The sequence below is a fragment of the Poecile atricapillus genome, chromosome 2, assembly GCF_030490865.1.
Source record: "Poecile atricapillus isolate bPoeAtr1 chromosome 2, bPoeAtr1.hap1, whole genome shotgun sequence".
In the NCBI taxonomy this organism is placed as follows: Eukaryota; Metazoa; Chordata; class Aves; order Passeriformes; family Paridae; genus Poecile; species Poecile atricapillus.
Window position 1 is genome coordinate 2,713,552 of NC_081250.1, and position 12,004 is coordinate 2,725,555.

Below are 12,004 nucleotides of genomic sequence, written 5' to 3' on the forward strand. Positions count from 1 at the left end.
TCTAAATAGTTTTGTAAATGTAAATCCAGGTGAAGGTTCACAGAATCCAACCCCATAAAGTTTAGTGAGGCTTTATCTTTAACTATATGCAAAAATATATGTATGATACAAATTATATATGCCTGCATGGATGACAGGTATGAATTTGCTTCAAACTCAGCAACATTTATGTGATAAAGATAAGCAGTTTCCATGTCTAAGATAATGACTTACCTCTTTTTTTCCTTATGTTTTATACTGATATTACAGTATGATGAAATTCTTGTTTTCTGAAAAGCTTTGCCCCATTCTACCACCCTGAAATATTTTGTCTTTCAGGCTTGCATCTGTTTTACTGTCTTAGACCACAAGCAAACATTTGAGAGCAACATTTTAAACTGTATTTTTCATGAGAAATAGCACTAGGATACTCAGGAAGAAAATAATCATGGCAAAATATTGATGTATTCTAATGTTGTATAAATTAGCAGTTTGAATATTTTGAAGAACTTTCTACTACTGAACACATTCTTGCACACAAACACCAACATTTTTAAGGGTCTTTTGGAGGAGCAAAGGCATTTTCCATGCCTTCATCACTGGAAGAGAGGAACAGGAACAAATGTGAGAAGAACATGGAAAATGCCATTTCACATTTTTTCCAATCTCTCTTTTTATTAATCTAAAGTTGGCTCAGCACATGAATTACTTGTCCTCTGGTACTGTGAGGGTCAGCAGAAGAGAAATGCAATGGGCACATTTAGGATCACTTTGGAATTTTTGGTTTTCAACCACCAAAGCATATCTGGTGTTTATTTCAACTTCATCTTTGCTTAATGTCAACTGGTGTAAGGAAAATCCAGACTGGTTAGTCTTTGAGACTAGCCAGCAGAACAGGTAGGAAAGAAAAGACTTTGTTATTTGAGAAGCACATGGTGAAAAATGGGATAAAAGTTGCTCAGGTGAAAGAGCCAGAGCAGATACTGAGAAACTCTTCAGCTCTGAAGGAGCTGCTTTTTTTTCTCTCTGATTGTCCACTAATATTTTCTTCATTCACCTACAGGAATTAATCCGAAACAAAGCCAGAAACAGCCAGAACTGCACTTTGCTGGAGCAGGCCTATGCCATTGTGTCTGCCCTCACCCGAAGAGCAGAGAACAACCTCCACGTCTCACTCATTGAGAATTATCCCGGGACCTTGGAAAGCCTCGGGGAACCCATCCGGCAGGTAACTGGAATTTCCCAGTCGCTGTTGGTTCCGTGTGTGCCTTCACCAGTCTCTAAGGAGCCTTAATTCTTAGAAGAAAATCCTTTAGAAATGATGTCTGAAAGAGATGATTTGCTTATTTCACTTTCTGCTGTCCAGAAATGGATGTTCTGGCTCCACTAAGGTTTGAAATGGCAGAGCATGGATGCTTATGGAGAAATTCACACATAATGCAGTTATTCACCTTTGTGACAGGAGTAAAATTGTTCTGGGCCCCTACATGGTCTAAAAGGGTTTTAATTCATCCTCTCATATTCTTTAGAAGCAACACAGGGCAGGTCCCAGAGTTACTGGCATCAAGAAACCCATGTGCTCCCCCAGGTTTATCCCACGAGCCATCTCTGTGGCTTTTTGGATGACCCAGCTATTAGGACACTTTAATCAAGGACTTGCAACAGCTTCACTCAAATTCCTGTTTCTCTACAGATTTACTGTGTTATACCAGGCAATTAATTAATTCTGTCTGTATCAAATGTTTTCCATGGGGATCCTGGTGTATTGCTGAGTGAAGCAAGTAAGGTTAACAGTGATTGTTATCTCTGTGTAACCAGAGATTACAGTGATGCTGTGGTGGGCATTCGTCTCTCCACATTTAGGCATCCAAAAAGTGTCCAGTCACACCCCTCGAGTGTTTGTTTCTCCCTAGAGATGCCTGGGGAAACCCACGTCACTATCTGAGCTGTCTATGTTTGAAGCTATGTGAAATGAATACTTCCTGCTCTGATGAAGGTGACCAAATCATCAGATAAAGTGTCTGTATAGTACCCAAAATACAATTTTCCTTTAATATTTTCAAGAGTGTTTCTGCCTGACAAAGTCTCTCTACTTTTCTGGCACAAAATAATACCATTTAAATGAAGGTGTAATGACAACCACTGGCTGTGCCCATGACTGATGAGTCACCTTTAGCATTAGAAACTATCTGCTATGCTTTAATAAACCAGAAATACATCAGGGACGATGCAACAGGAAACATTTGTTATCTGGGCACTGAAAAACGTTGGTGAAACATAACTGTGGTAATTATTCCAGATGTATCATTATGTGCTCTTCCTTCTTTTTCCTATCCAGGGCCACTTCATTGTGTGGGAAGGAGCTCCAGGAGCTCGAATGGCATGGAAAGGACACAAAAGACATGTTTTCCTCTTCAAAAATTATATTGTGATCTGCAAACCAAAGCGAGACACAAAGACAGACACCTACAGCTACATCTTCAAGAACATCATGAAGGTCTGATCACTTTATGCTCTCATAAAGTATTTCTCTGTCAATTAGAACTTCACTTCTATGTCCAGCTTGGACAGTCTTCTAATCCTTCTGAGCTATTCCTTTGCTTCAAAGTCTTTGAAGCACAAGTAGAATCTGCACTTATCCAAAAATATCTTTTTTAAACCTCTAAGAAAGCTGTCAAAAACCATCAGGGTGGACTTTTACCATGCAGCAAGGAGATTACAAGTACAAGCATTTATTTATCTCTGTTACCTCATTTAATTAACAGAATAAATATATTGATATTATAAATTGGATTTTGCTGCCTACAATTTGTAGCGAAAATTGCATTTGTACATCTCTGGTTTTGGCAGTCTGTAATATTGGGAGTAAATTAAAAAGAATCTTATTTGCTAAATTCCATCATGTTCTCTCTGCTGGTTATGTCCTTTCCAGACACCAATTCCTGTTCAGAAATGGAAAAATTCAGAGGATTTGGCCCACTCATCTTTAGACATTCTGGGTTAAAACTGCCAGAAATTGAGGAAAGGTTTTTCACAAGGCAGGAGCTGCTCAACTCCAATAAAAACTAGCCAACCAACCAAAAAACCCATGGAACTCTTGACCAAGCCCAGCTAGGACCTTCTCAAAGTCCTTATCTCTGTCCTCATCGATATTTATAGGCAGATTTTTATTTTCCAAGAAAAATAAAATGGAAACATTTCCATGCTTTGTCCTGTTTTCTATTATTTTCCAAATTGCCTGGGTCCAACCCTTCAGGGATGGTGTGTTCCACCCTGGGGATAGCTTTTAATGCTGGACATTGTTTTCCTAAAAAATTAACCCCAGGAAAATGTCAGTTTGGTAACCAGAAAGTCAAATATAGCAAGGAAAATAACTCTGAACTTTCAACTCTGGTTGAGCCCAACTCTAAGCTCTGGCTGCTCTTCAGCCAAAGCCACGTTGCACTGCTCAGGCAATCTGAAAAATCTTTGAAGGAAGCGCAAATTGCCCCTTTTTGCTGTTGGGAATTCCTAAAAACACAGGATTTGCAGTGACTTTCTTGCCCTTTGTGTCACTCAGCTGAACAACATAGATGTGAACGACCTGGTGGAAGGGGATGACCGGGCCTTTGAGATCTGGCACGAGCGGGAGGACTTGGTGCGCAAATACCTCCTGCAGGCGCGGACCGTGAACATCAAGAACTCCTGGGTGAAGGAGATCTTGGGCATCCAGCAGCGGATCAGCGAGCCCATCTGGAGTAAGTGTGGCACAAGACAGCCCAAACCCTTTTCTTCTGGATGGTCTCCTTGGTTGAGGAAATGATAAAAGGGGGAGAGAAGCTGTTTATGGTCGTTAAATATGGGAGCAGCTCCAGGGAGGGGATTCTGCCCCTCTGCTCTGCTCTTGTGGGATCTCACCTGCAGTGCTGTGTCAGCTGTGGGGTGTCCAATATGAGATGGACGTGGAGCTGCTGCAGCGAGTCCAGAAGAGGCCATGAAGATGATCTGAAGGTTAAAACACCTCTCCTGAAGGAAAGGCAGGGAGAGTTGGGATTGTACCCTGATCCAGAGTCCTACACACCCCAGTACAAATGACCCTGGGTTCCAGACTCTTTACTCAACTCCTGGCTTACATTGCTCCATCTTTGCACCTGGGTTTGCTTTGGACTTTTGTCTGGTCATTAAGGCTTCATCATTCTCAGTGTCATTTGAGATTCCACCAGTTCTCAATCCACAAAATCTATCAGCAGGGATATTAGATCTTTATTTTCCAGGCATAAGCTATGAATGATATCCACTATAGCATAAGGGTATTTGGGATCTGAAAATGCCAGAGCAGCATTGGATTTAGTCCAAATACACTGAAAACAAGTCTGGGCACTTAATTTTTGTGCCTTTAGTGAGATATTTTAGTGAGGAAGACTATCAGAATAACTTTGTATGGTTTCATGTGGTAGCATGGGTTAAAATGAAAGTTTAAAAAGTTGTGGCTGTCCCATCCCTGGAAGTGCCCAAGGCCAGGCTGGATGGGGCTGGGAGCAGCCTGGGATAGTGGAAGTTGTCCCTGCTCATGTCAGGGGGTGGAATGCAATGATCTTTAAGGTCTCTTCCAACCCAAACTATTCTGTGATTCTATGATTCAACAAAAGCATAGATTTCATTGTGAGGACAATATGAAGAATGCTACTTTGGATATCCAGGCTGCATTTTATTTGAGGAATTATCTTAATGGAGACAGATGTGTGGTGTCTGAATAATGGAAGTGCTTATTAAAATCATGGTCTAAAATAATTCTAGATCAGAAATAAATTCCTCCTTTTTCATATGGTCTAACTTTATGTTACAGTCTGAATTTAGTCTCAGACAAGCAAGGAGAGCACGTCACCCATAAAGACTTGAGTTGCTAAAATTTCCTGTTCACTTTTATATTCTGAACCTCACAGATTTGCAAAAATTATTGTTATCTCACTTAGCAGCAGTCATGCTGTGGACAGAGCCCCTTCCTCCAGACTAACACGCTTCCTCTGACGTTTCAGTCCCTCCAGACTTTGAGGAAGAACTGGCAGACTGCACAGCTGAGCTGGGAGAGACAGTCAAGCTGGCCTGCAAGGTGACAGGAGCTCCCAAGCCATCCATCAGCTGGTACAAAGGTACGAGCAGCAGGGCAGGAAATGTGCTCCCAGCCCATACTGCTGTGGAAACTGGTCAGTGGGTAATCCAAGAGCTGATCCCCTAGAGATACTCAAATCTGGAGACCGTGTTTTTGGGCCTTTTGGGTGTGCTCCTTTAGCTGGAAAAGCAGAATTATGACTGCACAGAATGTACTCTGGGATAATTTCACTTTTAAATGAGAGCAGTGGTGATGTATGAGGTTCTTCAACAGTACTGTGCCCTGGATGATGTTTTACAGAGAGCTGCATGAAGAGCTGATTCCTCAACTACCAACATCAGCTGCAGTAATACAGCTCTCAGCCCCCTCAGGATGACAAGCAAAAGGATGAAATTCTTAAGGAGGAAACTTTTAGTAAGCAATTTCAAAATAAATCATTTCTCTTTCAGATGGAAAGCCAGTGGAGGTGGATCCCCATCACATCATAATAGAAGATCCTGATGGTTCCTGCACACTGATCTTGGACAACCTGACAGGGGCTGACACAGGACAGTACATGTGCTTTGCTTCCAGTCCTGCTGGGAATGCCAGTACCTTGGGAAAGATCCTTGTTCAAGGTAAAGTCCTGCACAAATGCAGTAATTTAAGGGGGTTTTATACCTCAAACTTGTACCAGCCATGGTGTGACCAGCAGGACCAGGGCAGCCACTGTCCCTGTGCTGGCACTGCTGAGGCACCTCCAGTCTTGGGGTTGGTTTTGACTTCCATGACAAGAAGGACATTGTGGTGCTGGAGCGTGTCCAGAGAAGGGAGCAGAGCTGGGGAAGGGGCTGGAGGACAAGAAGGGAGCTGGGAAAGGGGCTCAGCCTGGAGCAAAGGAGGCTCAGGGGGAATTTCTGGCTCTGCACAACTCCCTGACAGGAGGGGACAGCCAGGAGGGTCAGGCTCTGCTCCCAGGGAACAGGGACAGAAGGAGAGGGAAAAGCCTCAATTAGCACCAGTGGAGGTTTAAATTGGAGATTAGGGAAATTTTCTTCACCAAAAGTGTTGTCAACCTCCAGAACAAACTTCTCATGGAAGTGGTGGAGTCACCATCCCTGGAAGAGCTCAAAAACATTTAGGTGTGGCACTTGGGGATGTGGTTTACTGTTGGCCTTAACAGTGTTAATGGTTGGACTCCATGACCTCAGAGGTCTTTTCCAAACTAAATGGTCCTTTGTTTCTATGATGTTCCAAATATTAAGACATTCTATACAATATATACTGGGTAATATTTAAAAAAAAAAAAAGAAAGAAAATTTGTACAGGTGCAGGCAACTGTTTTTAGGCCAAAACATTTTGTCTTTAGTATCCTTTAGATGCACTTAGAGAATAGATAATTATCTGGTCAGGGACACGCCCTTTCTACCTGTTTGTATTTCCAGCTACCAGTCACGTTTACCTTTGCTTTTTGCAGTGCCCCCTCGGTTTGTGAACAAGGTCAGAAATGCTTATCTTGTCGAGGGTGAAGATGTCCAGTTCACCTGCACTGTGGAAGGAGCACCCAGGCCTCAGATCAGGTCAGTCCTACAACTCATATGGGTATAAATCCTGGTTTCCCATTTTGCATAGCCAGAAAAGTAATTTTGAGTTTATGACCCTTTCTTTACTGTGTCTTCCATCTTTACCCCATGCCAGTGCTGGCTCTTCATGGTTCAGGCATTCCTGAGATTCTCAGCAATTAATTTTAGCTAGAGTTTGAAAAGAAATACCCACAGATAGACCCTGAGGAGGACTCTGTCCAATCTAAAGCCCTGGAAAACATTTTATCATTGTTTATCCTCCCTGCCTTACACCTGACTTGATTTTATCAGGTGTTCAGACAAAAGCTCAGCAAATCTTGTCATCATTTAAATCCCTTTTTCCTGTACTGACTGAGGAGATCTCTTGGGAAGAATGTTACAGTTTAATACTCAGGTGTGATCTCCCCACCTGCAGCCCTCCCTTGCAGGATCCAAACGTTTGTCGAAGGACTAACTCCTGAGTTGTTTGATGGATGGATCAGTGGTCTTGGAGACCTCTTGATGCTGCATAATTTTTCCTGGCTTATAGTCCATGTTTTCCCACTCAGATGGTACAAAGATGGGGTGCTGCTGAAGGACACTGGTAAATACCAGACTTTCAGTGAACCACGGAGCGGCATCGTAGTCCTGGTGGTCAAGAACCCTTCCAATGAAGATATGGGGCACTATGAATGTGAGGTAAGTTTGGAGACATTTAAGTATCTGCCATCTGAAATGATACAGGCAGGAGAATTCATTTCACTGGGAATGACCCATGGCTGAGTAATTGCTCATAGAAATACTATAGAAGAAATTCAGGCTGAACTAGATCTGGAATGTGAATGTCCAAAAGCTTCAGAATATTCTGTTTTGAGAGTTTGTTGGTACAAGTAAGAATTGATGGAGCTTGTTCTGGAGCTTAAACCCAGATCCAGGTCTTTAGAGTAAACTCCTACAAAATTTGGGACAATTCTGATGTGATATTTTGTTTCTGGACTGTCCTTAAATTGTGACTAAGAAACCCTCCAGAGCCAAAAGAAAGAAATGAAGTCTAAACAGAAGGATAAACCACTGAAATTCCTGTTTTGTTTACCAAACATACATGGAAGTAGCTGATAAATATTTCAAAATATAAGATATTTTATGAAAATTAGGCATAGTCTATGCATTCATTGTAACAAAACAGAAACAAGTTCTGAGGACTTGGCAATAAAAGAAATTTGTCTTGGTTTAAGAAATAAGCATGGCTCAGCTGCTCCATGGTAAAATGGTTCAGCTCAAGGAAACATTTAGGGAGTTTCATATACCTGAAAGAATTCTACTGGAGTTCTAGCAAAACCAGACTACCCTGCATTTGTCATTGACTAAGATCCTAAGGTCCAGTATTCCCAGTATACTCAGTAATTATTGGATGATAAAACAGAAAAGAAATCCTCTCTAATGGCCCTCTAAGTGTGTGCACAGCAGGAATCTGGGCCTGTTGGTAGAGACAGAGTTACCCCAGGAGCAACTCCCAGGCTGCAGAGCAGGCACCCAATAATTAATTAAATGAGTTTGCTGATGTGCTGTTAACTTGTCTTGTGAGTAATTTTTGGTAAAAGCCCAAGAACTCCACCAATCAGCAAAGTGTCCCTTCAAACTCCAGCTTGCACTGGGGTCACACCTTCACCCATTTCTGTCATCACTGAACTCTCAAAGGTAGCACAGGCAGGGGTTTATCATGACAAAAAACATGCTGTGTTTCATTTGGCCCTGCACAATTCTCTTCAGCTGATGAACAGATTAGGGTCTGCCAAAAGTGGAGCAGAGCTTTACCACCACAGCGCCGCAGCCCTGACCCAGGAGAGGAGAGGAGACCAAGCCATCACCATTGAAGGTACGACCCTTGCCCAGCTCCGTACGTACGCCAGCCAATTCCTCTAAAAACAATGAGGATCCGGTATCTTTTGCCATCTTATCCATGTTGGTTGTTGGTGTCCGTGTATCTGTGCGTCTCTGGAGATGTGCATGGGCACAGGGCAGCTCAGCTCCGTGCCCATCATCATCTGTTGATTTCCAAGCCTGGCAAATCAACTTCATATAATGCTCGTGAATGCGTTATATGAAAACGGAGGAGCAAATGAAGGGTTTGTCACACCACCACCTAGCGCAAAAAGAAATGCTATGTATTGTTGGAATATTTGAAAATATGTGTCAGCCTGGCAGAAATGCCACAGGGGCCACTAAGTAAAGGTGGAGGCATATTGTGATTGCTCCTGGAATACCACTGAAGGACATCAGGGATGACTTTGGGAAGCAGAACTGACAGCAACGTGTCGTGAGCAATGGTTAGTTCATCCATTATTTAGGACTGTCCAGGGATAGTCATAGAGACTTTTTTTTCTGGCAGTTTCACCTGGATTGGTAGGGTGATAAGAATTGATTTTACACCCATCCAAAATTGCATCTTTCTTCACAACTTTTAGTCATTACTGCCTAAAGTTCCCTGCTGATCCCAGGGATTTCCACACAAGAGTATGTTAGCTGTAAACCCATCACAGCCCAGTTTAAATCTCCCTAGAGAGCATTTCCTGGCACAGGGAATTGGTTCCTGGTACATCTTGTAAGTGTCCTTGTGTGGCTGAGCGTGAGCCAGCCAGTCCTGTCTCTCTTGAACAGCTCCCAGTGGCAGCTCAGCAGATGAGACAGCCAAGGAACCACCTTTAGTAGGTTAGGGACAGATTTGGAGGGCAAGAGAGAGGATGTGGACAGGCACAGGCCTTTTCTTGCCAGCAAACCTTGGTTTCACAGGTCTCTCCCAGATGTGGATGGTGGAGACACTCCCAACAAAAGCCAGAGTTTTGCCAACAGCTCTAGGACCTTCTTTCCTCAGCTTTGGTGTTTCCACACTGTCTTGTGATAATAAAAGGAGTTCCAGAGCATGTTGGAAAGGATATTACTGACATTATCAGTGTCCACCACGAGGCAGTGTTCTGACTCATGAAGCTGCTGGGCAGAAAATGCTGCACTCTGGAAAAATATTCAGAGATAAATGATCCTCTACTCACATTTTTTAATCATTTTCTACAGTCTTCTGCCATTGGCCCTGTTTGAGACAGGACCCTGGTCTGGCAGGACCTTTGGGCCAGCCCTCTGTAGACACAAATGTTGTGCTATTACATTAAGAGGCTGCATCCACAATAAATTATTAAGATTAGCATCCTGATCTGTGAACTTTCTTGACTTCATTTGAAACATGTTTTCCTTTTAGCTCTTTCCCAGAGTGCCATCAAAAAGCATTACAGGGAGGATGGTGTAAGTGTAGAATCACTATAATTTTTTCAGCCAAATAAACCTTCAAGTACTCGAATTCTTTGTCTTTTCTATGCCCCAAAGAGAGAAAAATAAGTTGTGTGCAGGATGTAGAGGAACACAAAGAAATCCCTGTCAGGGTGGTGTATCTTGATGAAGTTCCCTTCAGGCAGATGTTATAAAAGAAAACAAGGGTTGTATAAAATGTTAGGAGCATTTTCAGCTCTGGGGGTTGCCAATGTATATGTTCAGCCCCAAATTCCTCATCTGCTATTATTTCTGTGATCATAAACAAACAAACAAAAAAACCCTGTGAGCTTGGTTACAGAAATATAATTGTAGTTTTCCTGGAAGCTTCAGAAATGTCATGAAATAGGTTTATTCTGTGATGTGCAATTGCTTGAACTCCGTAATAGGGAAGAAAATAGATCCCTGAGTCATCTCCAGGGAGAAACAGGGGGAGAGCTGCTTCAGGCCAGTGGAGAAAATAGGCTCATCCATGAAGCAAGAGGATTGTTGTGAGCAGAATCGCACCAGGGATGAATTTGGCACAATGCACTTGACCGAGGAGGGAATTCATTGCTTTCTTGAGAATCAATAACCAGCCTTGATCTGCCTGGGGAAAAATCAGGTTCATCTGGCAAAGAACTGGAGGACAGGTGGATCTCATGAAGGCTATCTCTTTCCATCCTCACAATCCTTCCTATTTGTGAAAATGGGATTATTTGTAACTTCACCAAGAGGACAACATTACTGCTCTCACAACAGGAAATAGATACCGTGCCTGCTTCCTGGCTCACCTGCACCCTGGGTCTGATTTATCTCTGTTCCTGTGAAATGATTGTCTGAGTCTCATGAGGCACCCAAAGGGCAACTATTTTAGTTTTTATCCTCCTGCCTTTCTGTACTGTTTATTCTGCTGAACCAAACCCACGGTTTGGGATACCATTAGTCCAGTGGTTTATGAGCCCTGACCTGCAGCTGGTGATGGTCCACAGCCCAAGACCGTGGGTATCAAAGCCAAAGTTCTTTGGTTTAAATTCACACTATGGGAGTTTGCAGGTCCCTTGGATGGACCAAATCCAAAAAGGATGGAAGCCACTGGACTAAGGGATCCCGTGTGAGCTGAGATCTGCCTTCAGCCACACCTGGTCGCTGCACTGAAGTCAATGGAGGGTTGCTCAAAAAAATCCTCTTTCTGTGGATATTGGAAGAATTTTGAGACACTTTAAAAAAAGTGTAGCTGAAAGAAGATCCTTCTCTTTGACTTCCAGTTGACTGTGCCTGCTTTGCACCTTGCTGCTTAACCTGTACACGGCACACCTGGGCTGATGTGCTCTGGCATGTTCTGGTGTGATTCATCCATCCAGGCTCACTAACTTGATTATTTGTTAAGGAAAGCAAAGCCCAGTGCCTTGGAAAGGTGTTGCATTTCCATATGGGTGGGCAGGTCAGGACCTAGAACGAGACAGTCGATACAAGGGGAGGAGTCAGGTACAGGAGTGGAGATAAAGCCATAAATAAAAATTCCCAAAGCAGCTGCAGCCAGGCAACAATAATTCCTTCACATCTTTGCCTTAGATTTCATGCAGAGCCTTGTCATGTTCTTCAGTTGCCTTGTGGCAGCCACCGTGTTAAAAATCAGCAGAATTTGAAGTTCTTACAATAAAGATTTAAAGTACAGGGGAGGATTAGACCTCTTAGTGTTACTGAAGAAATAGGGCACAGGAGTTTGTCCCCTGAACATTTGGATGTTGCCTGATTGGGGTATTGACCTCATTAATTTAATTCTCTTATCACCATGGTTGAGTCTCATTTTTGGCCAGGCCACAGGGTTTTCAGTGCAAATTCAGGAGAGCCCCATCTGCCTTTGCAACCACGTCAGTCACTGCAGGAGTGGAGCCTTTTGGTTGTTTGGGTTTGGGGGTTTTGTTTGTTTAGGTTTTGGTGGGGTATTTTTGAGAGAGATCCCAAAACACTTGCATTTCATTCTTAAAATTAAAAAAAAACCTCTTATATCCATGAATTGAGCCACCAGCCCTGGAGGGATTTCAAAGACCCGTGGATGTGGCACTTAGGGACAGGGTTTAGTGGTGAAGGTGGC

General features: G+C 42.9%; 1 protein-coding gene across 28 annotated transcripts in view; it reads left to right on the plus strand.

The window, feature by feature from the left end:
- The window catches only part of OBSCN (obscurin, cytoskeletal calmodulin and titin-interacting RhoGEF), a 174,059-nt gene that overhangs the window by 123,099 nt on the left and 38,956 nt on the right, over positions 1 to 12,004 (plus strand). For all 28 annotated transcript variants that reach the window (XM_058831609.1, XM_058831612.1, XM_058831598.1 and 25 more), the window contains 8 exons: positions 1,043 to 1,207; positions 2,318 to 2,476; positions 3,539 to 3,716; positions 4,995 to 5,108; positions 5,518 to 5,685; positions 6,525 to 6,627; positions 7,179 to 7,308; positions 8,380 to 8,485. In XM_058831609.1, coding sequence (XP_058687592.1) covers positions 1,043 to 1,207; positions 2,318 to 2,476; positions 3,539 to 3,716; positions 4,995 to 5,108; positions 5,518 to 5,685; positions 6,525 to 6,627; positions 7,179 to 7,308; positions 8,380 to 8,485 — 1,123 coding nt within the window. The remainder of the gene's footprint in view (positions 1 to 1,042; positions 1,208 to 2,317; positions 2,477 to 3,538; positions 3,717 to 4,994; positions 5,109 to 5,517; positions 5,686 to 6,524; positions 6,628 to 7,178; positions 7,309 to 8,379; positions 8,486 to 12,004) is intronic.